General features: G+C 39.8%; 2 protein-coding genes across 2 annotated transcripts; one reads left to right on the top strand and one right to left on the bottom strand.

The window, feature by feature from the left end:
• Positions 1–721: 721 nt before the first annotated feature.
• Positions 722–2,916, bottom strand: mrps6 (mitochondrial ribosomal protein S6). The gene is made up of 2 exons (XM_044137221.1): positions 2,422–2,916; positions 722–825 (listed from the first exon to the last, which is right to left on the bottom strand). Exon 1 carries the CDS (start codon positions 2,788–2,790, stop codon positions 2,458–2,460), a length of 333 nt encoding a protein of 110 aa, XP_043993156.1. The 5' UTR covers positions 2,791–2,916; the 3' UTR covers positions 722–825; positions 2,422–2,457.
• Positions 2,917–3,356: 440 nt separating this feature from the next.
• On the top strand, positions 3,357–10,295 carry nolc1 (nucleolar and coiled-body phosphoprotein 1). Its single transcript, XM_044137216.1, has 13 exons — positions 3,357–3,480; positions 3,740–3,795; positions 4,871–5,009; positions 5,100–5,220; positions 5,303–5,403; positions 5,488–5,641; positions 5,894–6,034; positions 6,108–6,197; positions 6,290–6,691; positions 7,187–8,314; positions 9,045–9,175; positions 9,252–9,335; positions 9,425–10,295. Exons 1-13 carry the CDS (start codon positions 3,370–3,372, stop codon positions 9,581–9,583), a joined length of 2,817 nt encoding a protein of 938 aa, XP_043993151.1. The 5' UTR covers positions 3,357–3,369; the 3' UTR covers positions 9,584–10,295.
• The last annotated feature ends 612 nt before the right edge of the window (positions 10,296–10,907 follow it).

Here is a 10,907-nt window from a genome sequence, read left to right as displayed (position 1 = left end):
CGGATGAATATAACCCCCTCCTTGCTGGAATTCCACCATTACTTTAAATTCCACTAAAGTCATCCTGTTCTCATGACCTCGCCCATTGATTTGTTTTTGTCCTTTTGCTAACTTCTACTCCTGGCTCACTTTCTTCCAACCAACTTCTTGCCCTTTTTTGTCTCTTCCTAATTGCTCTTTTCATTTTTGGTGATCTCAATATCATCCATTTCATCTCATTTCCACTATTTCCTCCTGATGTAGAAGCCGTGTTGCTACACTCAATGTACAGTTTTAGTACAGAATTAGTGGACACTTTTTGTAATACATTAAGAATATATTTTGGAATCCATTCAATGTCTCTCTGGTTGGTCTGTGTAAAACCCTCACACATATCTTGTAAGTACATCTACCTGGATGTCACGCTTATGCTGTTTAAGGTGTGGCTTTCATCAAGCTTCACAACAACTGCCTGGCAACTTTCTTGGAAAACCCCAAGTAAAGCGTGGTCTATAAATAGCAAGACTGGTTTTCTTTAGGAAATTCTGAGGCAGTTTTTTAAAACAATTTCTTGAACAACTGTCATCTGGTATGGATGTCTACTAGCATAGTCATACATTTACAAAAAAAGAACTACCCATAGAGAGTCAAGTCAGTGAGCATGTGAAAACATGAACAGAAACTGCTATCACATGGCTAAAGAGCACATGGCCCACACTGTCTGCAATGAACGTCAATCAGAGAAAAGGAAATTGTAATTTATTTCATTACATATACAGTAATATCACATCCAACAGCTATGGGTAGGTCAGCAGCATGTTGTTCTGTCCTCATGAGCAGTGAAGCCTGTGAAACAAACATTACATATAGTTAAATTATAATCAGCACAGAATAAAGTAACAGCTGGTAAAGAAACGTAAACATGTATAAATCCATTTCTACAAGTGATTCAAAGTGAGCCACATTTATTTATAGTGCAGCACAAGAAGTGCTTATTCTCAACAGAACAGGATGCCAAGTGCATCTAAATTAAAACTGTGCAAAGAATATGATGAAGGGATGTGGCATGTAAAAACAAAAACAGCAACATGTGCTCCATGATTCCTTAAGAAAAAAACATCTTCCTGTTTCAAAAGGAGAGATTTGGTTTTCTCACATTTTGCCATCACATTTCTAAATCTGTGACATCTGAGAACATCTCTGCTTAGTGAGACATAGAAGTCAGATGAAACAGGAAATGTTTAATAAAATACCGTAGTCCATCTTGTCCTCATGTGTTTTTCAAACTGAAAAATTTGCTTTTTATAGATCAGTTAAAGCGGCATCAATACATATTAATGACTGACAATCTCAGTTTAAACATAATTCACTTAAGCATGTTTGATCTGAAAATATATATTTAGGTTCATTGTCTTTCTTATATTTGAAGAATGTCTCCATAAAGTTAGGCTGAAGGTAGAAGATGAATAAAGCTTGAGCATAATCTTCAAGGCTGCCAGGTTTATATTGTGAGTCAGTTTCATTCTGACTCCCACACTAAAGCTTTTCAAAACATCACCAAGCAGAAATTACATTTAGAAAGACTGTTAGCCTTGTACAGATGTTTATATATTGTTCAGCTTTAGAAGGAAAAATCTAGTAAATCAGGATACAGAGCTTGACACAATTAATCCCTCTGGCTGACCTTTTCACATTATTCACAGCCTAATTATTATTATTATTATTTTTTACTTGCATCAACTGATCACCGATTAAACAGCTAAACTCCTTTTAATTATGTTTCTAAATCTGGAATATATAAAAAACATCTGCCATGTTTACAAAATTACAAAATACATAATTTAGACATAAATACTGTATTTTAATTCAGCCTTATGTGTGCCATTTATCATTAAGCAAGCACATAGTTTACGGTTTCTACGGTTACAGATCTCCTGCAATAGCCTGTATGTCTGCCTGTACATGAGATGCGATTCGATACCAAGTAAGCACAGGGTGAGTATCACAGAAAGATACCAATATTGATTCTATGTATTATCTAGGTTTTTATATATCATCAAACGTCTGAACAATAGATATTTTTGTGGTTTTTCCTTTCAATTATTTTGTTAAAACCAATGATAGAATTTGGACAAAGTTCGCAGATGTCTAAAAAAGACTTTTAGAACAGGAAAAAATAGAAAAGTGAAAAGAAAATTGTGTGCATCTTTTTCTAAATAAAGTGCAAAAAATACATAATTTGATAAAATCTAAACAATTTTTTGAGGTAGTCAAAAATAAAATAAAATTTCAAGACCGATTTGGGATCTATCTCTTTTTTTTATCAATCTCCACACCTATAATACAAGCGTTAAATTAACTGGGGCTTTCCACCTTTCTTTAATAGTTAACATCTACACAACTCAAATTAATCATTGTTTGTTGCTTTGTGCAACTCATCACCTGCGTTAATGGAGAGATTTAAAAAAGTGAATGACGTTATTGTGAGGGGCCACAGCAGCTGCTTTTGGGCTCCTGCTCTTCCTTCTTCATCAACGTGGGTCTCACCACGTCCACGTCACGGTGCAGGTGGTTGAGCAAGTCGCCGAGGATGCTCGGAGCACAATAAAAGTCCACCAGAAAGTAAGTCCCTCTGCTGTGCCTCTGGTTGTGTTTTGTCATCTTGTAAGGCAGCAGCCTCTCTCCCATGTTCTCCAGGCCTCTCACCACCGCGCCGCGCTCCATCAGGTTCTCCACCGTGCGCCGGACGGCGGCCGCCGTCTCCGGTCGCTGCATCGCCTTCAAGATCAGAGCCAACTCGTAGCGAGGCATGGCTGCAGTGAAGGGGTTTTCTTTTCAAGGTTTCAATCTGGTTAACAACAAGTTGGTGTCATTGCGGTGAAGGCGTCCATGTTATGACACGAGGGACACGGAAGGACTTCAGAATCACGCATGCGCATAACCTCCAAAAAGCACAACTAATTATAAAAATAAAAATGGAGTTTGAAATATTATATTAAAGCAATACAAATACATATGTAAGTAAAATCCTACAGTAAAAATATGTACCTATTGGAATAAAAAAAAATTTGAGACATTCTTTGAAATTGGGAAAATAAACTAGTAGTAGAGGTCTCACTTAGTCCGAAATAGAGAAAAAAAAACTTTTAAGAGATACTTCAAATATAAAAACAATTAAAGGAATATTACATATTGTATTGAATGTAAAACACTGTTTGGTTTATTTTATTTCCACACTGTCAGAAAGAACTGTTACCAGTTTTTTGAAAATGCTAAGTATTTTTTTCCGAACTGAGGCAGCCATCGCCTCAAAGAGACCATCTGTTTACGCCATCACGAGGCGCCTGCGCGCTTAGGTCACTTCCTCTCTCTCCTAGGATCCTGGTAAAGATGGCGGAGCCAAACTCTGTCCCGAGTGATCTCTATAAATGCGTTTATTCTTTCCTGCTGGAGAACAAGTTCACCAAGGCGGCTCAGCAGTTCCTCAAGCAGACTAAAGTTGTAAGTGTCTCACTTTAGGCCGTCTGTTGTTTTGCAGGGAGAGGGTTTTTAACGTAATTGAACGCACATGTGACGTGGGGGCCCCGGTGAATTTAACAACACGTGCAGCTGTGTTGTAGTCGCTACCTGTTTTAGAAAAACATGCATTAAATATATTTATTTGTGAAAGTATAACGAAGAAACGAGTCGATATGTGTAGTTGTGATTGAGACAGTTCTTTGAAATAAAAGACCAAGTTGCATTTTCTTGCTTCTTCCAGATTCCACAAGATCAAAATGAAGAAAGTCTGGTCAACATCTACAACTTCTGGGTGAAGTCAGTTGCCTTCAGTTTTTACACTCTTTTTCATCAGTATTTCCTCTCTACTGAGAAAAGTAATCTTATAGGATACTAGCAATATCATTACTGCAGTCTATTTGTTAAATATGGTAGAAAATTGCTGGTGCGCCCTTCATTTTAAGATTCATTCATTATCAAGAATTCTTGAATAAAACGCTATTGTTTTTCAGTTAAATACTTCAGTGTGCCTTTGTCGCAATAAATAAAAATTCTGTTAAAATATTTGGCATAAATAAAGCTCTTTTTTTTTGTAATAAAAATCCAAAAAATATTTTTTCTATAAACTTAAATTTAAGTCCAAGTAAAGAAATTTTAATGCAGAAATTGTATGTTATGGCCATATTATGACTTGACACTCTTCCTGCAGGTTATCATTGACACCATGTCTGTCTTGCTTGTCAAATCAATGAAAAGCGTAGTGGAAGGAAAAAAGTATGGCATGGAAAATCACAGTCTTTAGAGCAAGCCCATTTAAGAGTTAGAGGACAACAAAGTCAAGAATTTCATGAGCCTCAACTATCACTATTTCTGAATTTTGGGGGTTTTATTGGCGCTAAATACTTGACAAAATTAGCAGAAAATAAGACTTTCAATATATGACCATGTAATGTTTTGAAGTGGTAAATTGAAAATCTCTTGTAATTTATCTGTAGCATGCTGTATAGACTTGAGGACCTGAATATAACTCACTAAGGTAATGTTTGAGCATACTCCAATGGTTGTATTAGGTGGTATTGAGTTAGATGAAATGGAGTTGGCGCACCACAGGGTGCAGTGTTATTCTTGATGCGTACAATGAATTGTAGAACCATTATGATCATTTTAAAATATTTAACAATACAGAAAATACTATTGTGGAAGCTCTAATATATTACAGATGGAGTAAATTATTTAAAAATTAAATTTCTTACTGATTTTATTTATGTTTTGAAAATCTGACTTTTGCCTCTTCTAATGTTTGATCTTTGAGAAGCAGGAGATTGTGTAAATTCAAGATTTCCTGGTGAATAATCTAATTTGTTAGGAGTAATGGCATTAATTTTCCTCTAAGGTCTCCTGAGGCCAGGAAACGGAAAGCAGCCCCAGCATCAGTTAATGGACCATCAGCCAAGAAGGCCAGGCCCAAGGCAGAAAGCTCCAGCAGTGAGGACTCAAGTGACTCGGAGGAGGAGAAGAAGGCTCCTGCAAAGGTGAGAATCAAAACCTTCATTCTGAAACTCAACATTTTTGCAGGATTTTCAACTGCACTCGGTTTCTAAAATTAAATATTATGTATGCAGACTGCTCTAAAGGTTGCGCCTGCCGCTGCAGCGGGTAGCAGCACGAGGAAGAAGGACAGCAGCTCTAGCAGCGAAGAGTCGGACTCTGAAGATGAGCAACCCGCCAAAACTCCTGCAGCAAGTAAGTCAGAAGACAGCATGAGTTTAACAGCGTAAAGCTCAGAATAAAAATAACTTTACATGCGTTTTGCTTTTGATAATAGAAGTTGTCGCAGCAGCCAAAGCAGTTGCTTCTGCTCAGAAGAAGCAGGAGAGCAGCAGTGAAGACAGCTCTTCTGACTCTGAGGATGAACCACCAGCAAAGGTAAACAGGAAAAAAGTTCTCCAACCATCATTGTAGAAATGTATAGAAACATGTAATAATGGTTTTGTGTGTGTGTCCTGTAAGGCTCCTGCTAAAGCTGCAGCTCCAGTAAGCAAAGCTGCAGCACCAGTAAGCAAAGCTGCAGCACCAGTAAGCAAAGCTGCAGCTCCTGCTGAATCCAGCAGTGAAGACTCTTCATCTGAAGATGAAACTCCACCAAGCAAAAAACCCAAACCAGGTTTTGTTTTGTTTTAAAGTTTTTAAACTTTTATTTACTTAACAGCAATCTGTCCATCCATCCATTTTTTTCCATCTACTCTATCATTAACTTCTTTACAGTCGGTCTTTTACAATTTCCATATTAGAAGCCTTACCACTTGAAACATATCTGTGATCAATTAATAGTTCTAAATGTTGATATGAAAATTGTAAAGGATGTTTGTTCCTGCAGTCCTTTGTGACCTGTAAATGTCCACCTCTGTCCTGTCAGGACCGTACAGCGCTGTCCCTCCTCCTGCCTCCATCCAGAAGGCTCCTGCTGCAGCTGCTGCTAGCAAAGCCAAGGCCAGTGAGTCCTCAGAGAGCAGCAGCGACGACAGCAGTGATGAGGAGGAGAAGAAGAAGGTGGCTGGTAAGTTTCTCAGCTTTCTCAGTCTGACCTGTCAAGGGATTCAACTAGTGACTGAACAGTTAAATAATTACAGTAAAACCTGCTCCTGTGAAGAAAACCACCACAAAACTTCCAGCGACCAAACCTGCAGCAAAGAAGCAAGAGTCCAGTTCAGAGAGCTCCGGTAATGATCCCAGAACTCAAACATTTTGTACTCTGGTTCATGTGAAGCTCAACAGATAAAATACATTTTTGCCTGTGTTTATATATTATTAGATTCAAGCTCAGATGAAGAAGAAACCAAGAAGCCTGCAGCTAAAGCCACCCCGGCTAAGGCCACCCCGGCTAAGGCCACCCCGGCTAAGGCCACCCCGGCTAAGGCCACCCCGGCTAAGGCCACCCCGGCTAAGGCCACCCCGGCTAAGGCAGAGGACTCTGAGGAAGATTCAAGTTCAGATGAGGAGGAAGAGGAGGTGAAGAAACCTGCAGCAAAGACTCCTCCTGCCAAATCTGCTGCTACTAAAGCTGCTGCGCCCATCACTCCTGCTAAAAAGGATTCTTCCTCTTCCTCGGAGGATTCCAGCTCAGAGGAGGAACAGAAGGCAGTTAAAAAACCAGCAGCCAAACCTCCACCTGCAAAAACCGCTGCGGCAAAGAAAGACGAGACCTCGAGCTCAGGTGAAGAACGCGGAACAGGAGCAGTTTAGAGCTGCAACTAAATTATTTTAGTAATCGATTATTCTTAAAATTGGCACATCTGCTGACAATTTTTTTCCTATTTTTGTTTAACCTCTTTAGCTTTTTTATAGAATTTTTGAAATGCATTAAAAGAGGCAAATTAACAAATTTCCTTTTAGATAAACATTTTATTTCCCTCAGTGTATCTGCTCTGGGTGAAGCTAAAACTATGAGGCCTCTTGAAGAGTTTCTGATGGAACATATTTACAGACAAAAGGGGTTTTTACCTTTAATTTATAATGTGCATGTATATTATCTACAATTTTGGATTAATTACTGCTCTGAGTGTGTTTTTCAGCAACTTGCATTTTTTAAAATCTGTATATTCCAGTTAACGATTAATTGATTACTTAATTATTTACCAAGCATTAATTGTTTCAGCCATAGACCATTTCATGTCATCCTGGTTTTGATGCAAATGTTTTGTCTCCTCAGAAAGCAGCTCTGAAGATGAGGCTCCAGCAAAGCCGCCCAGTAAGGCCGCAACCCTGAAGGTCCAGCCTGCTGCCTCTAAACCCCCCACCAAGGCAGCAGAGACGAGCTCAGACTCAGAGGATTCATCTGATGAAGAGGATGAACCCCCAAAATCTAAGCCAGCTGCTAAAGCAGCTGCTGCTGCCCCAAAGGCAGCTGCAAAGCCAGCTGCTAAAGCAGCTGCTGCTGCCCCAAAGGCAGCTGCAAAGCCAGCTGCAGCAGCAGACAGCAAACCTGCAGCAGAAAGCAGTTCGGACTCTGACTCTTCTTCTGAAGATGAAGAACCAGCCAAGGCTAAACCAACAGCAACTAAAGCACCTACCCCAGCCTCAAAGCCTGCAGCTAAAACTGTGACACCTGCAGGAAAACATGCAGCATCCTCTGAAAGCAGCTCTGACTCTTCCTCTGAAGATGAAGTAGCAGCTAAACCCAAGGCTGCAGTGACCAAAGCAGCAACCCCGGCCTCAAAGCCTGTGACTCCTGCAGCCAAAACTGGTAAACAAAAGAGCAGCTCAGAGTCTGACAGCTCAGAGTCATCAGAGGATGAAGCAGCCAAGAAACCAGCCACTAAACCTACTGCAGCTGGGAAGGCCACTAAACCTACTGCAGCTGGGAAGGCCACTAAACCTACTGCAGCTGGGAAGGCCACTAAACCTACTGCAGCTGGGAAGGCCACTAAACCTACTGCAGCTGGGAAGGCCACTAAACCTACTGCAGCTGGGAAGGCCACCAAACCTGCTGCAGCGAAAAAGGCAGAAGAAAGCAGCTCTGACTCTTCAGATAGCTCTGACTCAGAAGAAGAAGCCTCTCCTGCTAAACCTGCAGCCACCAATGGCAAAGCAGCGACTCCTAAAGCTGCAGCTCCAGTGGCGAAGGCAGCTGCTAAGCCTGCTGAGTCTTCGTCCAGTGACAGCAGCTCTGAGGAGGAAGCAGTTTGTAAAACTAGCCAAGTTAAAGCTGCTGCTGCAGCAAAGAGCAAGACGACGGCGGCAGCCAAAGCCGAGGAGAGCAGCAGCTCCTCAGGCAGTTCCTCAGAAGACGAGGCTCCGCGGAAAGCAGCCACGGCTCCCCCGACTCCCACAGCCAACAGTGAGTTCCCTGCATGTTTGTCTCCAGCATCAGATCATTTTTTTGCTATTGGTCATCACTTGATCACTCAGTTATACAAAAACATTCAAACCTCTAAACCAGGGGTGCCCAAAGTTGGTCCTCCAGGGCCGGCATCCTGCATGTTTTAGTTCTCTCCCGGGTAGTACAAACAACCTTTCCAGCATGTCAGTGTTCTTCTTAGGCCTTCTATTGAGCCATCATTTGATCCAGGTGCGATAAACCAGGGAGAGAACTAAAACATACAAGATGCCTTCCCTCAAGGACTGACTTTGGGCGCCCCTGCTCTAAACTTTTTCTCATTGAGTCAGATTTCATAAAACACAAGTGGTTCATTATTGTGAAGTTCAAGGAAAATTATACATGGTTTCCAAATTTGTGCGCCATCAGTAAAGTGTGGCATTAGTGTCACACAGAAGTCTCAGGATTGCTTCTTTCTTTTTAATCACCTAAATTTGCTTTATATCTACTGACAACTCTCTGCTTGACCTGTCTGCTGTTCTGCTTGGTCTTTATAAAGTTGATTTTTATTTTTTCTGGAGGCATTTGGAGCCCAGGATTTAATTTTGGGGTATCAGAGTTAAAGGGAACTGAACATAAATGCACACCACTGTTGAATTTTTCTTGCCACGTTGTGAATATGCTCAATGTTTGCAGTTTGGATTCTTTTCTCCAAGTTTGAGAATAATGCTGAAGCGTCTGATTCATGCAGATACAAATGGAAAGAGGAAACGTGATGAAGAGTCATCAGAAAGTGAAGAGGAGGAAAAGGCAGCTGTAAAGACGCCAAAAAATAAGAAAGTAACGACCACACCGCAGACTTTCCCCAAAGTCAACAAGAAGGTAAAACCTGTGGAACTGATGGCAATGCATTCAGATTTTATTGATGAGAAAACTGATGGAAATAACTTTGTTGCAGTCCTCCAACGTACCGTTTCGTAGAATAGTCGAAGAACACGTAGAAGTTGATCCCCGACTGGCAGATAACTCCTTTGAAGCTAAGGTGAGTTTAGATTTCTCTCAACACTTCCTTTTTTTTTTTTTTTTTTTTTTCCCTAGTTTTTACGTTTTCATTTCTGCTTCTCCTCCCAGCATGGAGCCAACGGAGACTGGGGACAGAAAGCTAACGAGGCTCTCAAGTTCACCAAAGGAAAGTCATTCCGTCACGAAAAGACGAAAAAGAAGAGAGGGAGCTACCGCGGCGGAGCCATTTCCACCACAGTTAACTCCATCAAGTTTGACAGTGATTGATCTCTCTTAATCCAGCTGTAACCCAGCTGTGTGCTCAGGAATCTGTTATTTGGTCCCTCAGCCCTTGGAGACAGTCTGACGAGCATCACCTGAGCAACTGAGCCCGTCTGGCACTTAATGTACTCATCTACCTTTGGTCTTTGATCTGATTCGAGGTGTGATATTACTTATGGCCACTAGGTGGCTGCAGGCCACCAATTGATGGTACAGAGCTGAAGCTTATGTTAACCTGCCCCTCTGTCTCAAACGATTCGTGTCCTGTAACTTTCATTCTATAGGTTTAATTGTCAGTTATCTCTCAGTGAATGACATCCATCCGACCTATCAGGCTTAGTATGTGTTGTTTTTTTTTTGGTTTCTTTGTAATGAATCTGAGGTATTGTTAAATTTAGATTTGAAGCAGGGAGTGTTTGGGCTTTTTTTCCCCTCTTACAATCACAGTAAACATTAAAGTTTTATACTGTATTTATAGTGAAATTTTATTCCATGTGGGATTATTAGAGCCACCAATTTCTGCTCCAAGCCTTTTCTAAAGGAACTTTTGTTTTGATCCTGTTTGTTTTGATGTGAGAATGCTCATGTTAACCTTCCATGTTGTTTATTAGTGATAATGAATTATTTGTAAAACTGAGAGCTTTTCAGTGTAATGTTGGAGCTTCTGGATTTTTTTTTTATTATTCTAACTTTAAATAAAAATCTAACATTGAAATAATTGTGTTGAGGGATTCTGATGCTTAAATTTATTTTTCACATTGAAACAAACGGAACAATTATTCAAAACAAAAACGTCACAGAATTAAATCAAATTTTTAAAATTTTATTTACATTTTTTTATTTTTCAGATATCAAAATGAAAATTGTACATTTAGTTCAATTTTTTTTCTTCAGATTTAACAATTATAAAATTAGAATAATAATAATACATCTTTCCAGGGTCTATACAGAGGCCCAGGAAAGAGTCTCTGTATAGACTTTGGTATGGAAAAAAGCAAATGCTCTTCTGAAGAGTAACATTACTTCAAAGTAATGCATGAGTAAAATACATACCCTGCATTAAAACTACTCAACTTTATTTTTCAAAAAGTTACTCATGAAATGTACATAGTCACTACTAGTCATGTAGATGACTAAACTTGTCATCTACATGGCAAAACATGGTGGTGGCAGCATTATGTTGTGTGAATTATTGTCTTTATCAGGAACAGAGAAGATGAATTGGACTAAATAGTATTTACTGCACAAAAGCTTAATGGTTGTAAAAGACTTGAGATGCAGAGGAGGTTCACCTGCCAGCAGAACAATATCACTAAATCAACTAGAACTA

Source organism: Gambusia affinis, linkage group LG13 (assembly GCF_019740435.1).
Source record: "Gambusia affinis linkage group LG13, SWU_Gaff_1.0, whole genome shotgun sequence".
In the NCBI taxonomy this organism is placed as follows: Eukaryota; Metazoa; Chordata; class Actinopteri; order Cyprinodontiformes; family Poeciliidae; genus Gambusia; species Gambusia affinis.
The sequence above is the reverse complement of the archived record's forward strand: the minus strand, read 5'-3'. Positions and strand labels throughout refer to the sequence as shown.

What these genes read in the sequence shown, in the direction of transcription:
- mrps6 (XM_044137221.1), bottom strand. Translation starts at nt 2,790, where the DNA reads ATGCCTCGCTACGAGTTGGCTCTGATCTTGAAGGCGATGCAGCGACCG.
- nolc1 (XM_044137216.1), top strand. Translation starts at nt 3,370, where the DNA reads ATGGCGGAGCCAAACTCTGTCCCGAGTGATCTCTATAAATGCGTTTAT. An exon ending in AGAAGAAGGCTCCTGCAAAG is followed by an intron (nt 5,010 to 5,099) that starts GTGAGAATCAAA and finishes TTATGTATGCAG; the next exon opens with ACTGCTCTAAAGGTTGCGCC. An exon ending in AGACGAGACCTCGAGCTCAG is followed by an intron (nt 6,692 to 7,186) that starts GTGAAGAACGCG and finishes TTGTCTCCTCAG; the next exon opens with AAAGCAGCTCTGAAGATGAG.